General features: G+C 51.8%; 5 protein-coding genes across 5 annotated transcripts; all 5 read right to left on the bottom strand.

Annotated features, from left to right (window-relative positions):
* Nucleotides 1-1,038: 1,038 nt before the first annotated feature.
* APUU_30614S (uncharacterized protein) lies at nucleotides 1,039-2,652 on the bottom strand (the record flags this gene model as incomplete). Its single annotated transcript, XM_041701727.1, has 1 exon — nucleotides 1,039-2,652. One exon carries the CDS (start codon nucleotides 2,650-2,652, stop codon nucleotides 1,039-1,041), a length of 1,614 nt encoding a protein of 537 aa, XP_041554583.1.
* A 2,497-nt stretch (nucleotides 2,653-5,149) lies between these two features.
* Nucleotides 5,150-6,565, bottom strand: APUU_30613S (NUDIX hydrolase; the record flags this gene model as incomplete). Its single annotated transcript, XM_041701726.1, has 5 exons — nucleotides 5,150-5,424; nucleotides 5,500-5,877; nucleotides 5,964-5,990; nucleotides 6,098-6,254; nucleotides 6,374-6,565. The coding sequence occupies 5 exons, from the start codon at nucleotides 6,563-6,565 to the stop codon at nucleotides 5,150-5,152; spliced, it is 1,029 nt and encodes a 342-aa protein (XP_041554582.1).
* A 530-nt stretch (nucleotides 6,566-7,095) lies between these two features.
* APUU_30612S (MRS7 family protein) lies at nucleotides 7,096-8,879 on the bottom strand (the record flags this gene model as incomplete). The annotated part of the gene is made up of 3 exons (XM_041701725.1): nucleotides 7,096-8,139; nucleotides 8,192-8,721; nucleotides 8,813-8,879. 3 exons carry the CDS (start codon nucleotides 8,877-8,879, stop codon nucleotides 7,096-7,098), a joined length of 1,641 nt encoding a protein of 546 aa, XP_041554581.1.
* A 669-nt stretch (nucleotides 8,880-9,548) lies between these two features.
* On the bottom strand, nucleotides 9,549-11,133 carry APUU_30611S (glycerophosphocholine acyltransferase; the record flags this gene model as incomplete). Its single annotated transcript, XM_041701724.1, has 2 exons — nucleotides 9,549-10,263; nucleotides 10,322-11,133. 2 exons carry the CDS (start codon nucleotides 11,131-11,133, stop codon nucleotides 9,549-9,551), a joined length of 1,527 nt encoding a protein of 508 aa, XP_041554580.1.
* A 1,116-nt stretch (nucleotides 11,134-12,249) lies between these two features.
* On the bottom strand, nucleotides 12,250-13,954 carry APUU_30610S (DUF2841 domain-containing protein; the record flags this gene model as incomplete). The annotated part of the gene is made up of 5 exons (XM_041701723.1): nucleotides 12,250-12,761; nucleotides 12,824-13,009; nucleotides 13,076-13,516; nucleotides 13,593-13,800; nucleotides 13,862-13,954. 5 exons carry the CDS (start codon nucleotides 13,952-13,954, stop codon nucleotides 12,250-12,252), a joined length of 1,440 nt encoding a protein of 479 aa, XP_041554579.1.
* Nucleotides 13,955-14,121: the final 167 nt, after the last annotated feature.

Genomic DNA, 14,121 nt, shown 5'->3' with positions numbered 1-14,121 from the left:
AGCCTGCTGAATCCTTCTTCAACCGGCAAATACAAACCAATGCCCGGAAGTAGACCAGGGCAAATCGATCAAGGATGCACCATGCACACTCCCGAATCCAAGTCTCACAACCAAGCCACTGCACAACATGCCCGTTTCAGATCCTGCTACACACTCGCGTCACAGTCCACCGGAGAATCCAAGCTCACGGCCTGTCGTGCTACAATCCAGCACCGGAGGTCCCAGAAACACAAAGCTGGGAGGAGAAGGGTACGAGGATATCCCTGTTAATGTCTCGCCTGATCTAATCTCGCTTGCGCGTCGCTCCGTTACGTCCCCGTCTAATGTATGTAGTCTGTCCTATGCGAATGGATTGGATGCCGTGGACATCGTAATCTCGAACCGGAGCTGCACTGCCGCAGCCCAGTCTACAGGAGTATTAAGGGCCGGCGATCCATCGTCACACAGGGCCCCAAGGCAATATCTTGGGCGTTCCCGTTTGCCTTGTCTCACAGTCACAGACGAGTCCTCGTCATCTCATCTCATTTCAGTCTCATGGCGTCACTAATTGCGCGTGGCGGAGTTGACAGGCTGTGAAATGGCGGATGGGGATGGTGAGTCCAGGGGTCAAGGCTGTGCCTACGATCAGCAAGGGAGAAATTCCGACATTTTACCGTGATTGCAGACTCTGGGTTTATTTTACGATTGGAACATGCAGTCATCTAGGGGTTTCTTTATTTGGGAAGAGATTAGACCATGAGAAAGAAGCTGAGTATTCATTTCGTTGACGATATGCAATATATAGTAGACATCCTGGTACCAAGTAGAGTTTATCCATCCCGTCGTGCCCATTCCAACACCGTAACACCAAACCTTGCGTAATAGTAGTAAGCTCAAATAGGTATCAATATCAAGTAAGTAACAGAGTAAGAAAGAAAAGTAAGGGAAGGGTGATGGAACGCTAGAAATGACAATGAAAACAGAGGGAAAAGAGAGAGAGAAAAGAAAGAGAAAACTAGGTAGTCAAGCGTAACAAAATTAGTTCCATAGCCATAATAATCATATCCACTGATCCCTCCGATGAGTAGTGGTATACGGGTTCACCGGCCCAACAAGCCGAATCTGACTCTTCAGATGCGTCCTTCTCAAGTCCAATTTCGATGTTGATGCTGAGCCCAGCCCCGACCTCTTGGAAGAAAGAGGAGAAGTCCCGGCCATTTTCCTCCTCGCCCCATCAATAGCAACAAGTACCTGGCTCGTCCCATCTTGCAAAGCCCTAACCGCGTAGCGAGTCCCTTGCCGTAACGGCGTGCGTGTCTGTTTGCGACCAGATGACTTAGGCGGCACCGTGGAGGAAACGAATGTACTGTTGTTCCCCTTGAATTGGGTTGACTCCCTCCGCTTCCGGTTCCGATACTTGGGGAAACGCACCCGCTGTTGCTGTCGGTGATGCTGGTGGCTGAGGCGCTTTTGGTGTTTTGGCTTTTGCTTTTTGTCCTTGCCGGATTTATCCCAGATAGCCGCGCCGTACTTCTGGTAAGGAGAGATAGGGACGGCAAGTTGTTTGTCTTTCGGTTTTAGCGGGGAAGGGAGGGGTTTTTCGTAGTGAGAATATGTATTCGAGAGGGTCTGCGAGAGTGCTTCACGTGCTAGCATGGATTGGTCGGAGATTGAGGAGCCGGTGGGGGAGATAGAGAGGTGGGTAAGTTTTTCGTCGACACTGGTGTAGATTGGGGTCTGTGGAATTGAAGAGACTCGGTGGTTGAAGTAGTAGTCACCTGTCGAGGAGGGTGTTGTTTGGAGTTGTGGTGGCGGAGAACTAGTACTCGAACTATACAGACCGCGGGCGAACTCAATGGGAGACGTAGTAGACCGGCCGTCGGTTTGGCCCCGCTTGGGCTTGTCCTTGTCCATGGAGTTGCGGGAGAGACGGCGTTGGATGGAGCGGATTGAGTTGCGGACATCGTTGGCGAACGCAGCGCCCTTGTCGGAGGGGATGGGGATCCATCGGCGGGCAGTGTCTTTCTTGCGAGGGCGTGGAGTGAAGGTGCTGTGGGGCGAGTTCTGGGGCAAGGCTGACGGGGTGGCTAGCTCGGGGAAGAAGTCCCATTTCTTCTCGCGGAAGTAGTGGTTGGGACCGACGTGGTTATTCCAGTGCTGCTGCGGCGGGGGCGGGGGAGTATAGCGCTCGTCCGCCAGGAATGTAATGTCAGGCAGCGACGAGGCTGCTGCTGTCTTCTGGTGATTGTCGTAGGGATCCGCGGACGGAGCGTCAGTGCGGTCCAGCGTGGAGACGGAAGGATGATCGACGAAGCCGGCTAGATCTGGATCGTCTGAGCTGGAGCGGACGAACACGGGATAGCTCTCTGTCGAAATGCTGGACCGGCGGCGGCAACTGAGGTCGTCTTCGTCGTCGTTGTCCTCGAAGCTGTTGACGGTGCTGCTGTCGTCGCTCCACGCCGTGGAGCCGACGAAGTGAGCTGGAGACTGGGTGCCTGACCTTGCAGGAATGTCGGGCAGCGGCTTGTCCAAGTGCAGGCGAGAGCAAGTATGGGCGACAGGAAGAGGAGAACTGGGAGGAATGACCTTTTCCAGGCCCTCGAGAGACCTGGAGGGCCGTACTGGGGGAGGCTGAGGCTGCCTCAAGAGCGAGTAGGCTGACGGCGACGGCATGATGAGTATGGGCTGCAACGAAAGAAGCCCGAGAGAAAATCCCCCTCTGACGACGAGGGGGAAGCAAAACGAGAGAAGAAGAGAAGCAGATGCAGAGCTAATAAGTCAAGTGAAGGTCAGGCTGTGCGACAGGGATGCACAAGCAGAAGCAGAAGTGGACCAAAAATGCGACAAATGACAATCAGACCGTCGGGCTCTTAAATCGTCTGCGGCTGCGTTTCTTTTTCTGCAGTTCGATGCACTCGCTGCCTGTCTATCAAAGACGGAGCAACGGGCAGAACTGGGACTCTTGGACGCCCAAGCAAAGAGCTGAAACGGACAAGAGGCAGCAAGAGCGACGGCAGACAAGACAAGGCACAAAGACCAGGGCCGAGAAAGATAGAAATAGCATCCCTTTGCATGAGGTGAGCTGATTACTGAGGTAACACAGATGCAAGGGAGGCCCATCCTCATCTTTCATCGGCTGCGCATTTCAATCCGTCCTAATCATTCCAACGAGGTATGAGCTCGCTGGCGATCGTCAATTAACGGACTCGACTCGAGAGCAAACTTCTGCTCGACTGTCTCATTCCCCAAAGTCTATGTGGATTCTGGAAGCGAACTGGAACAAAGAAAGCGTTCGCGTGGCCTGAACCGGTTGGGAGGCCAAAGTGATGCATCATTTTTGTTCGTCTGTTTCTCCACCATCGCTTGCATTGTCTTGAACCAGAAGCCTCAAAACTCTCTCCCCTGGCCAGATTCTCCAGGCACTCCTTGCTAGCAGTAACGTGTCTATCCGTGAAGAACACGAACACCCGGCCTGGCCTCGAGGATGCCCGATTTTGGGCCCTTGGCGCAGACTCATTGGAGAGCAGCACTGCCCGTCAGATTCAGCACTGGGCACCCGTTCAGGGGGAAAAACAAACTAACTTAGCATGCCCACTTGTCCAGTCTTGATCGAAGGACCGATTGACAGGATCTGCCTCCGCAAACAAAATCAATTTGGCAAACAAGCTCTCCCCAATCCGGCCCATCACATCCACACCGACAGTGACTGACCGCACCGGGATCCTCAATCCATGCCCATTACGAATCCTAACCTTGAAACGCCCTCTAAGAACCGGATTTCTCTGAGTCTTGAAATATACGGAGAATATATGATGCAATTGCGCGTGTCGCTTTTGCGCCCGCCACCCGCCACCCGCTTGCCTTCTGCCAGTGCCTCGTTAAGCATGCAGAATCCTTTCTGCGAGTGTCATGTATGAAGTCCGCACCCACCTACATTCATCTGCACCCGAGTGCCTCATGTCCAGGGAGCCTGGTCTTATCGGTATCCCCCACGCTCAACCCCATCCATGCCTGACAATTACAATCGAGTCGACATCGCCGAGCTCGCTGTCTTGCATATTATTGCCTATCGCCCGCCCAGCATCATCAAACAATATAGTTAAAGAAGCAAATATCGTCCATCAGCCGGGCCCGTACACACATACATACCCCAGCGTCAAACCCAGAATACGAGTCCCCCAGCCCTCCATCTGTATGTAGTCCGCAACCGTGCAACCTAAATCTCTCCGAGTCATCGACCTGCCTCGAGGTTCGCCCTGCTACTGGCCCGGGCAAAAGGCTTCCCGGCTGGCCGAGCTACTTGCGAAGCTCGCTTAGTTATCTACTTAAGGAATGAGGCAGAAAGAGAGATAAACTGTAAAAAAAAGGGAAGAAGCGGTCGGCATCCCTGCGGTTATTCTGACCTTCATTTCTTTGTTCTCCATAACCCAATCGGATGATAACCTTGGCCCTGACAGTTGGTCAGTCAGACCGAATGAGCCAATTGCCTTGCATATTTGAGAGTTTTCAAGCCAACAGTTGTTGACTGCGATTGGCGAGCCGAGAGACTGGAATTTAGGTGGAATTCCCCCCCATCCCATCCCCAGCCTCTGGACAGTCTGGACTCTGGACTCTGAAGTCCGAAGCCTTGGGGCTCAGGGCACTGGTAGGATCCGTCATACTTAGAATGCCTCAGCTCTTTCCAGCCGAGCGGCTGGGGCACGAGTTTGACGAGAGGAAGTGGGGTGGATCATCGAGCGCTGGAGCGGTCAGTTAGGTTGATGCCCACATACCAGAGAACTTTATTAGAGAACTTTATTAGGGCAGCAGCGCCGTTATTGGATAGAGGCTTGCCATGTCATGCCATGTGGACGACCCTGACATTCCTCGATGATCCGATCGTCGCTGATGGCTGTCAGTGTCTCGTGGACGGCACGACGGTGGTTGGTATGCTTGTTGCTTCCTTGCTCTACCCCATTCTTGGTCTTACCAGAGTCCGGCATGCATTATCCGAACTAAAAGACACAAGGATAGTATTCTAATGCATAAAATTAGGGTATCCCATTCCGTATATACTATATACAGATCTATATCCATACAACATACCATACCGAAAAACCATTCCTCCCTCTGTAACTTAAAAGCCATACTTACATAAATCATGAATACCTAGACAGATAATCGAATCAAATCAAATCTTAGGTCCCAGCCTCCCCCTCCCCCTCAACCGCTCAATCAAGTCCTCATCGGCGGTATGGCGATTATGCTCAAAGTCCGGCTCGTGGTTATACGCGATGCGCGCAACATCGACCAGGATCCGCGCTGTCATGCCGAAGACTCGATACCGCGTGACTTCGCCGGAGGATTCTTGCTCCTTGAGCTTGTGCACGGCTTCTGACTGCGCGTGGTCGTGAGCCCGGGGTTTTATGACTCTCGTTGGGTCGATGGGGACGAAGAATTGGTGCACTGCACAGTGTTATTAGCCCAAAGAGATATAAACCAGACGCAGGTATAGATAGATAGACAGAGGTGAATACTCACTCCGCCATTGCGTCCCCCACCATTCCGTCCAGACCCCATGGTACCACTCCTGATCCCCCTCACTCCCGGTCCCCAGCTGGAACAAAAAATCCCGAAACGGCGCCGTAAACACCGCTGCTACCTCTCTGGCATCCAAGCGCGGGATAAGCTCTGTTTCAGGATCCGCGTCACGCCCGCTCGCCTCGTCAAAGGTGTGTAGCAGCGCGACGCACGGCCGCACGACGAGCTCGGTGCGCGCCAGTGAGCATGGAATCTCGCACAGGTGCTCGACCGTGAAAGGGGGTGGGAGGGGGTAGTCCAGCCCTGGAAGGCCGATTTCTTCGTGTGCTTCGCGGCGGGCGGTTTGGAGGGGTGTTTCTGATTCGGAGTCGGATTTTCCTGTCGGTTGTGTTAGTATATCTATCTCTATCCCCATACATTCGTCCGTGTATGTTATGCATATGCATAAGGTGGCTGGAACTTACCACCAGGTAAAGCAGCTTGTCCTGCATCTATAAATCGAGGAAGAGCCGTTAGATAACCAGATCGTATACTCCTTGCCGTAGCATGCATTGAGAAGCGGCTAGTCCATGGAGAAGAGTCAAGATTCGAGACATACATGAACTCAACGTGCTGGCGCGAATGGTCAGCACAACGCGCAAGTCTCCCCTTGCGTCGGCATAAAGCAGGAGTAGGACCGCTGCCCGGCGCGAGACCGGCACGAGATCATAACTTGTGACTGGGGGTTTAAAGGACCGTAGCCGGTCGATGGCGGCCTGTTTATAGTTAGATATGTTCGCTGATTTATTTCACTTCATGGGCATGCTATGCGGGAGTGGAGCGCGGTGGTTCCAATCTATCTATCCATTCCGAACGCAATAGGTAGGTAACTTACTTGCGAAATAGGATTCAGGCGCGGCATGTCTGCCGTTGAACTAGGTCTACCTGGATGCAGACTGGGTGAGCTTGCAATGGATTGATGACGCCGGATGTGGAGATCACTCAGTAGTACGGGATACGATCTGGGGCTGGAATGGCGGGGTGAGAACGAGATGCGAAGGGCGCGGAGGAAGGGCGCTCTTCGCATGCTTTTAGGGAAGGGACCTAGGTAGAGAAACTAAACAAAGCAAGTGCCCGGGGTAATTCAACTGGACGGTTGGGCGCGGATGGAGATGGCAGGAGCTCGTCCGGTCCAAGGTTGTTCTGGGAGAGATGGGTTGCCGAGGTTGTTGTGGGTGGGACCGAACCGCGTTCGTACACGTTTGGACTTTGGAGTATGTCCGCCCGGAGAATTGGGGCTGTAGATCGACGCGAAAACAGTGAAAAGTGAAAGCAGTCAGAATATACAGTTTATATTGTATTTAGTTACATATCCAATCGCAGAAATCCATCCTGTATCCGGCCAACCGCAACAAGACTCCAACGTTCAGTCTTGTTCTGAAGTCCATAATGCTTGCCCCATCTATTGAAAAACAAAAGGAAATAAAGAGTTGGTAATGGTGAGTGTGCGAGGCGAGAAAGAGTTGCCTCGGGTGAAACGGGAAACAAAGTCTATCGTACAAACATAACACAAGACAAGAAGGTAGAGTTGGTTAGTAGCAAAAGGAAAGTGGTAAATCATTTGGTCTCCTTCTTCTCAGCCTCCACCGAAGGCTCAATATCAGCAGCCTTCTCGGCCTTCTCACCCTCCGCCAAAGCTTCCGACGCCTCTCCGGACTGACTAGCGTCGTACTTTTCTTCGTCAATGTCCTCGGTGTCCTTGGGCGCGGCAACACCCTTCTCTTCGTTCTCTTCGTTCTGCTGGTTCTCCTCCTCAATGAGCTCCTGCTGCTCCTTGATGACCTCCAAGCGCTGCTTGTTGGTGGCAGCACCCTCGGCGTTGTGCACCTCGAGCTCGATCTCGTGGAAGAGTTCCTCAGGGATACTCGACAGAACAGACTGGAGAGATTCGATCTGAGTGGACATCTCCGCCTCCTTACCGCCCTGCGCGTAGACGTATGCGTTGCTGAGGACTAGTAGGGTGGAGGGAACGCCCTGCTTCAATCGAAGGTCGAGCCACTGCGTGATATCTTCGCGCAGGCGAGCGGGAGAGACGCCGTGGGTACGGATACCTCGAGAAGCGCATGCCATCTGCAGCTCAGGAACAGAGAGAGACTCCACTCCCTCGTAGAAAATCGCACGGTCATCCCTCTTGATCTGGCGCATGCGGTGGCGAATGTTGTACCGAAGCATGGCATCGGTTCCGAAGGCGTTGAGGTTCATGTATTTGCAGATACCAACGAGCTGAGGTCGGGACAAGTTGTCCAGAGTGAGGTCATCCTTGAAGATCTTGCAGACCTTGATGACATCTTGCCTGGAAGGCGCCTCCCCGGTACTCCGGATCTTCTTGAAGAACTCGGCAAACTCCTCGTTTCTGACCGTCGCTGCGGTTACAGGCAAGCCCGATTCCTTCAGTGTGTTCTTCAAGAACGTAGAAACCTCCTTCCGGGTGGAGCTTAGACTCAGCGCCTTCTTCTCACGGGAAGAATTGCCCTCGTATGTGCTAGGTAGGAGATTGGGGAACAGCTTGAGCGCGACAGGCAGCAGCAGCTCAGCAAACGGGATGATAAGAAACATGGAGAATGGAACCAACCGACCAAGGTCAGTCACAGTTCGTTTTAACTAGAGACTGTTAGTAAATCCCAAATAGAACTGGCATCCTTGCTAAACCAACCTGTCTATGTTCTCTCCGACTGAGCTCATATCCACCCGCCATCTTCAGCGCAAGCCTTGAGCTAATCCGCACCTCAGTGGCAAGAAGTTTCGTACCATCCCAGTAATGCTGAACCTCCTTCTTGATCTTTTGTCCGACTGTCAACTTCTTTGCCTCCTTCTTAGGCTCGTCCCCAGCCTTCTTAGCCTCCCCAGCAGCGGCCTTGGTTATCAAATCACCCTCCTTGCCCTTATTCTGTGTAACATTCTGCGCTGGCACCGAAAGAGCACCCTCGGGCTTCGTTTGTTGGCCTGCCTTGGCGCTCGCGGACTTGGCTTGATCGGCCGGAATGGGTTTCTTGGCTTGCTCCGCGTTGAAGCCGGGAGGTGGTAGGTCCGAAGAACTAGACGTAGATGTCGATTGTTCTGTAGCGTATCCTCTCTTCGGGACTAGGATCGCGAGAGCCGATACTTGGGATGGCAAGTCTCTTCCAGTCAATCGGAGGGTTGTTGCGTTGACTGCGCCGAGGGCCCCGGAATAACGCGGCCGGCCTGGATAAGGAGAATGATGAGCACAAGAATTGTGAAAGCGCAAGATAAATTTGGACATGAATAAGAAGGATCCAGCGAAGGAAGGACTCACCGATGAAGTTGGGCCTAAGGACTGGATTGGTGCGCACCAGTCGGGCGGACCTCATAGTGACGGACATGGCGGAAGCCTAGTAGAATTCAGGGTGCTCGAGAGAGCGAGCGAGAACAGAAATAGGCACAACAACTTTAGCAAAAGGTTAAGGAGTTGTCAGAAGAATTCCTGGCACGGTCAATATTGATGAATCGAATTGCAATGAGTGGCGGGAGGTGATGTGTGCGCCATCTCATCCTGCAACGAAGTCCGCAAGCAGAGCCGGGCGGTGCACACGTGATCTCGGAGTTACGTGTTTTCCCCGGTTCGCCCCCGAGCCAAGCATTGGCATCAGCAACCTTAAAAAGTGCCTTAAAAAAGGCCTTAAAACTGTGTAACAGCCACTACCACAAATATTTTAGTGCACAAAATTAATATTCAAAGCAACATATTATGGGCTATTGACATTGGAGAGACATAGACCATCAATCTAATAAGTTCTAATCAAATGGGAAGCACGCAATAATAAGCAACAACAGAAAATCAGCAAGTCAAAAAGCCATGTCTTCGTATATGGGGCAAATATAAGGATACCGAAAGGCTATAAGCAAGGGAGCGACCGGATCAAAAGTTGGGTATCATGAGGTGACCATTCAAATGCGACAGGAATTTCAAAACAATACTCCAAAGGGAGATAAACCAGGGGATATTAATATAGTTCGTTGTTGTGTAGTGTTGGTTCCGATTTGGTATCGGTTTATTTCGTGCTGCTTTCAACAGCCGTCGAGACTCCAGTGGAGTCTAGAAGAGGGATCTTTTCAATACTGGCCTTTTCCGAATTGTTGTCCTGAGAAGATGTATCTTGGTTAACTTCGGGACTACCAACGGTGACGCCCATTGTAGGAGTCATTGGAGCCATTCCTTCGGGGCTAGATTGCCACCGTGCGACGTCCCTCTTCAACTCCTCAAGCTCCTTTTGGAAGCGTTTGCCGAATACATCAATATAGTACGTAGCACCGTTGTGGATACTCAAGATGAACAGACCGGTGATGAAGATTCCACTCGCCCACCGCGACCAAAGCCAGAGAGGACATGGAAGCATGGTCAAGAGCGCATAAAGATATTGAATCACCATGAATGCGGGGGCCTGCAGATATTCGGGAAGGCTAAGGACAATTCGGCCGATCCAAGCCTTTGCATATGACTTGCGAAGCCATGTGAAGCTCGTCGGACGCCCTGCCGCAATCTTGTCTGCACGGCGGACGGTGATAAACAGGTGATAAGACAACTGCCAGACAATATAGGGAACCGTCGCCCATATCACCATGGACCCGAGCCCGAAATGCTCGGGGGAACCGGGTTCGCTCGTCTTAATTTCATAAATCGCGGGGAACCTCTCCTTCAACATTTCCAGTGGCGTCATATGAACAAGGCAGTGGAGGGACACAGGGGGCATGATATGGATGAAGAGACTACGGCACTCAGTTAGTGATGCTGCAAAATAAACTGGGTATAGACAAGAATACTCACCTGACGACCTTGTCCATACTGTGGAAGACCATAGAGTTCCGCCACATGGCAATCGCAACTGCATTATTTCCAAATACCAAGCAGAAGGTGCTAATGAAGAGTCTCTTTGATTTCGGGAAACCCCACAAGGAGAGCATACAGAGTAAATTGACGAAGTAACAGAGGTCCGCCAGAAAGTAGTGGTATCCGATTGAGCGGTACCTGTAGAACCGAATCGGCATAAAGTAGGCGAGTTGCGCGCTGAACCAGATATAGAAGTATTCGGGGTACGATCCAAGCAGATAGCCGCTGATGAAAATGTTGAGAACACCCGCTATGAACGAGATCTTCTCACGCAGAGTGACTGCAGAGGCTGCGTTCCACCGTCGAGACAAGCGCTCAACCCCGGTCTTCATTCGACGACGGTATTTCTCCAGCTGCTCATCAGCAGTGGGCACTCTCCGTTTCCATTCGCCCACAACACGGTCCCTGGCATTCTTCGAGGTTGACCTGAGCTTCTCTTGCTGTTTCCTGACCTTCTCTCTCTGCGAGCTTAGAGACTGTTGTATTCTCTCGAGCCTCTGAGACAATGATAGATTGTCGAGGAGGTCAAAAACTGTGAGTTGGTCGAGGGGTGGAAACGTTTCCCAGTCATCTTGGTAGGAGAAAGAACTGCGCGAGAGTCGAGGTCTGGTGCTCGGTGACCCCGGCGGAGAGTAGAAATATTCAGACTCCGAGTCCAATATATCTTCTATATTCGCAGGTTGTAGCTCAGGCGTCTCTCCGCCCTTCGCATCCGACTTTCGTCGCTGATAAGGGCCACCTTCGTCCATGATCAGTTTCTGTTGGAAGGAGAATATCGTAGGGCCGCCACGCGTGTCGTGCGGGTATGGCCGACTGAGAAAACGCGCGAGTGTTAGCAAGCCCATCGTTCGTCTACCGGTTTCGCAACGAAGAAGTAAACAAGATCGCTAGCACTCGCGGACGAGGCGGGGGAGTTTAGAGCGGATAGAAAACAAAAGAACGAAGGGAGGGACAGATAGAGCAGATAAACGGAGGCCTTTATTGACTCATGGCAAAGGATTTTGGAGGTGGGGGGTAGTAGGGACATACCTTCCGCTTTAGATGTAGTACTAGGTTATCAGGCCCTCAGCGGCGCGAGCAGGGGACGAACTCTGGATAGGTTGGGGAATCGAGACCACGAATGCACCAGTGATCGTTAACGTCCAAGGCGCATGACTGGATCAGTGTTTGGGAGGGACGAATATCGGACGGACTGAAAGCGACCACGGGGCGGCGAAGGTGGGAGGGTTCACGAAGTTGCAGAGAGGATGTTGGGAAGCTGGGAACAAGTGGGAGTGACGATGTTTTGCGTGTGCACGCGTTGCAGCTTGTGGTTGGTTGAAGCTTGGCCGGGGGGTCTGGCCACGGGATCTGCACCATAGCGGGGCCTGATGAGGTTCCAACTTCCATGGGTGGCAACAGACACCTCAGGCATCAATATTCAGAGTATGTCTCACTGAGTGACTCGCAGCGAGCCTGCATTTACTCCAGTGATTGATAAGATAACTCAGACGCCCAGATGATGGATTGGTCACTTCTACGGTATCCATATTTCTCAATGATGTTAATTATTTCATGCCGTAGTTTCGGGAATTTATAGTGTACACAGTGAGAAGTCAAACCGGATATATATACATTTTGGCCACACGAACACAATTGCGGGGCACCACAGTAAGGAAACGCCAAATATTGCTCAAGTTTTCTCAAAATAGCTGTTGCTCTCCTGGGCAATCCGAAAGGAAATATGATTAATGTATATGTCCATAAGAGCTCCAATATATACCAAATATCCGCTATAACGGCACAAAAGCAAATGACAGAGAAACAAAAATATTTATAAGAAAGATAGATCGTGTGATCTGTGGTCTTAAGCCAGCAGTCTATGTTTAATATCCGGTAAAGGCAAACTGCGGATGTACATTAGGTGCCGCCAATGTGCCCCAGTATCCGGGATGAGTGTTATGTGCTGTAGATGGCGCTGCAAATTGGTGGGCAAAGTAGTCGGGTATAGAGGTAGGCCCTGCAGTATGGAGGCCCTGGGGCTCCAACGGACTTCTGACAGGCTCAGGCCCCGATAGTATAGCCGGGTCTATGTCGGATGAGTAGGCAGGGAGATTCCTCTCCAAGGAACTCTTGCGGCTGACTGACGGCGAGGATGACGCGGGTGATATGGGTTGGTAGCAATCAGAGTCGGCTGGTCGTTTGTTGTTTCTCATGGTTGGATAATGGGTGTCTTCTGAAATGATTGGTATGTCCCGCTGTGATTTGCGCACGGGCTGTTGGTCTCTTTGTACAGCTGGCATCGTGGCTAGCGGGTCGCAAGCACTATCGCTGATCATTTGCCCTTGTAGCTCCTCCTCCATATGGACATTGGACACATGGATTGTGGTGTCTCCACCTGGTAGGTTGACAAGACGTTAGCGCTTTGGTCCATCTGAATCTCAGTGGGAGAAGTCATACTGATTTTTCCATCCAAGTAAAGTTCCTCCATCCCGCGAACATAGTAAATCTCATCTAGAACCTGTAGGCGCATTGCCGGTACGATCTGCCGTCTTACATCTTGTCCAGCATCCTTCAGCTTTTCTGCAGTGACCCCATGACTCTCTCTCAGCTCACATAGGATGTGGACCAGCAACCGAATCCGTTCTATAAGGACAGGCTCAATTAGCACAACCAACAGACATGGCACAGGGACAGGTACAAGAATCTTACCAGGCTTGCCCAGGTGATCAGGCTCCTTATGAGTCACTCCGGTGGGCCACCATTTCGGCTTCGTCTTTTCTGGGTCATTCTCTTGGGAGGATCCAGCCACTGTTCTTCGACCATTGTACGGATGCAGGACTTGTTTTCGGGGCTCGACCAGCTTGACAAAAGCCTTTGCAATCACGCGACAATTGAGTTGTTGGAAACAATCAAATGCTTTTTCGTAGTACGCCCTTAGAAGCTTCGTCTGTCCGACCCGGAGTGTTGATCGCTTAAGGGTCGGACTAGGAGAAGGGGGCTCCCATCCGTGTCCAGAACCCGAGTCAACGCGTCGCAGACCGCGCCTGTGCCGCTTGTTCTGGAGTGACTGCCATTCGCAGGGAATGAGGCCAACGGGCCGTGGCTGGGTTGGGTGGTACCAGGAAGGAGTAGAGTTGGACAAGGCCATGCCTGTTTGGGAAAAAGTGAGCTTTTCCGGCTTCCTTCACTTCGCACAACTTGAACTTCTCTTTCTTTCTCGACTTACCTGAGTGACTGTTTTGCATATTGCGTTGCCATTCACCATTCGCCAATTTCAAAAAACAGTCTTGCACCTCGTCTGTAAAAATTGCCTTCTCGTACCCGGCAATGGATGATGATGTTTCGGCCTGAAGTTCCCCCCGGTGGTCGATGTACATGATAGCAAAGTGAGAATATGGGAGCGCAAATTGAGTGGGCTGATGGCAAGGAAAGTCCTATACGGGGCAATGATTAATACAGGTCATCACTCTGGTTCAGGCGCAGGGCAGTTCCTACATTCGACCCTGACTGAGCAGTCATATCGTGGTACGATACCATCTGACGGTGTTCTTCGTCCCTGACCATTCCGGTTTGCCCCAATGGGTCCATCCTATAGGTTGGACTTGTCATGCTTGGTGGGATACACCGACTCGAGTTCTGATATCTTCGATTGACTCCGGGTGCGTGCTGGTATGAAATAGTGAGGAGAGGCTTGGAAGTAACCAGATGCAGACTGTTGGTTCAACTTTTGGCCTGAAGCAACCGAGGAGAGTTGG

Source organism: Aspergillus puulaauensis, chromosome 3, assembly GCF_016861865.1.
Source record: "Aspergillus puulaauensis MK2 DNA, chromosome 3, nearly complete sequence".
NCBI classification, from domain to species: domain Eukaryota; kingdom Fungi; phylum Ascomycota; class Eurotiomycetes; order Eurotiales; family Aspergillaceae; genus Aspergillus; species Aspergillus puulaauensis.
Note: the sequence above shows the minus strand (reverse complement) of the source record. Positions and strands in the feature narration are given on the sequence as shown.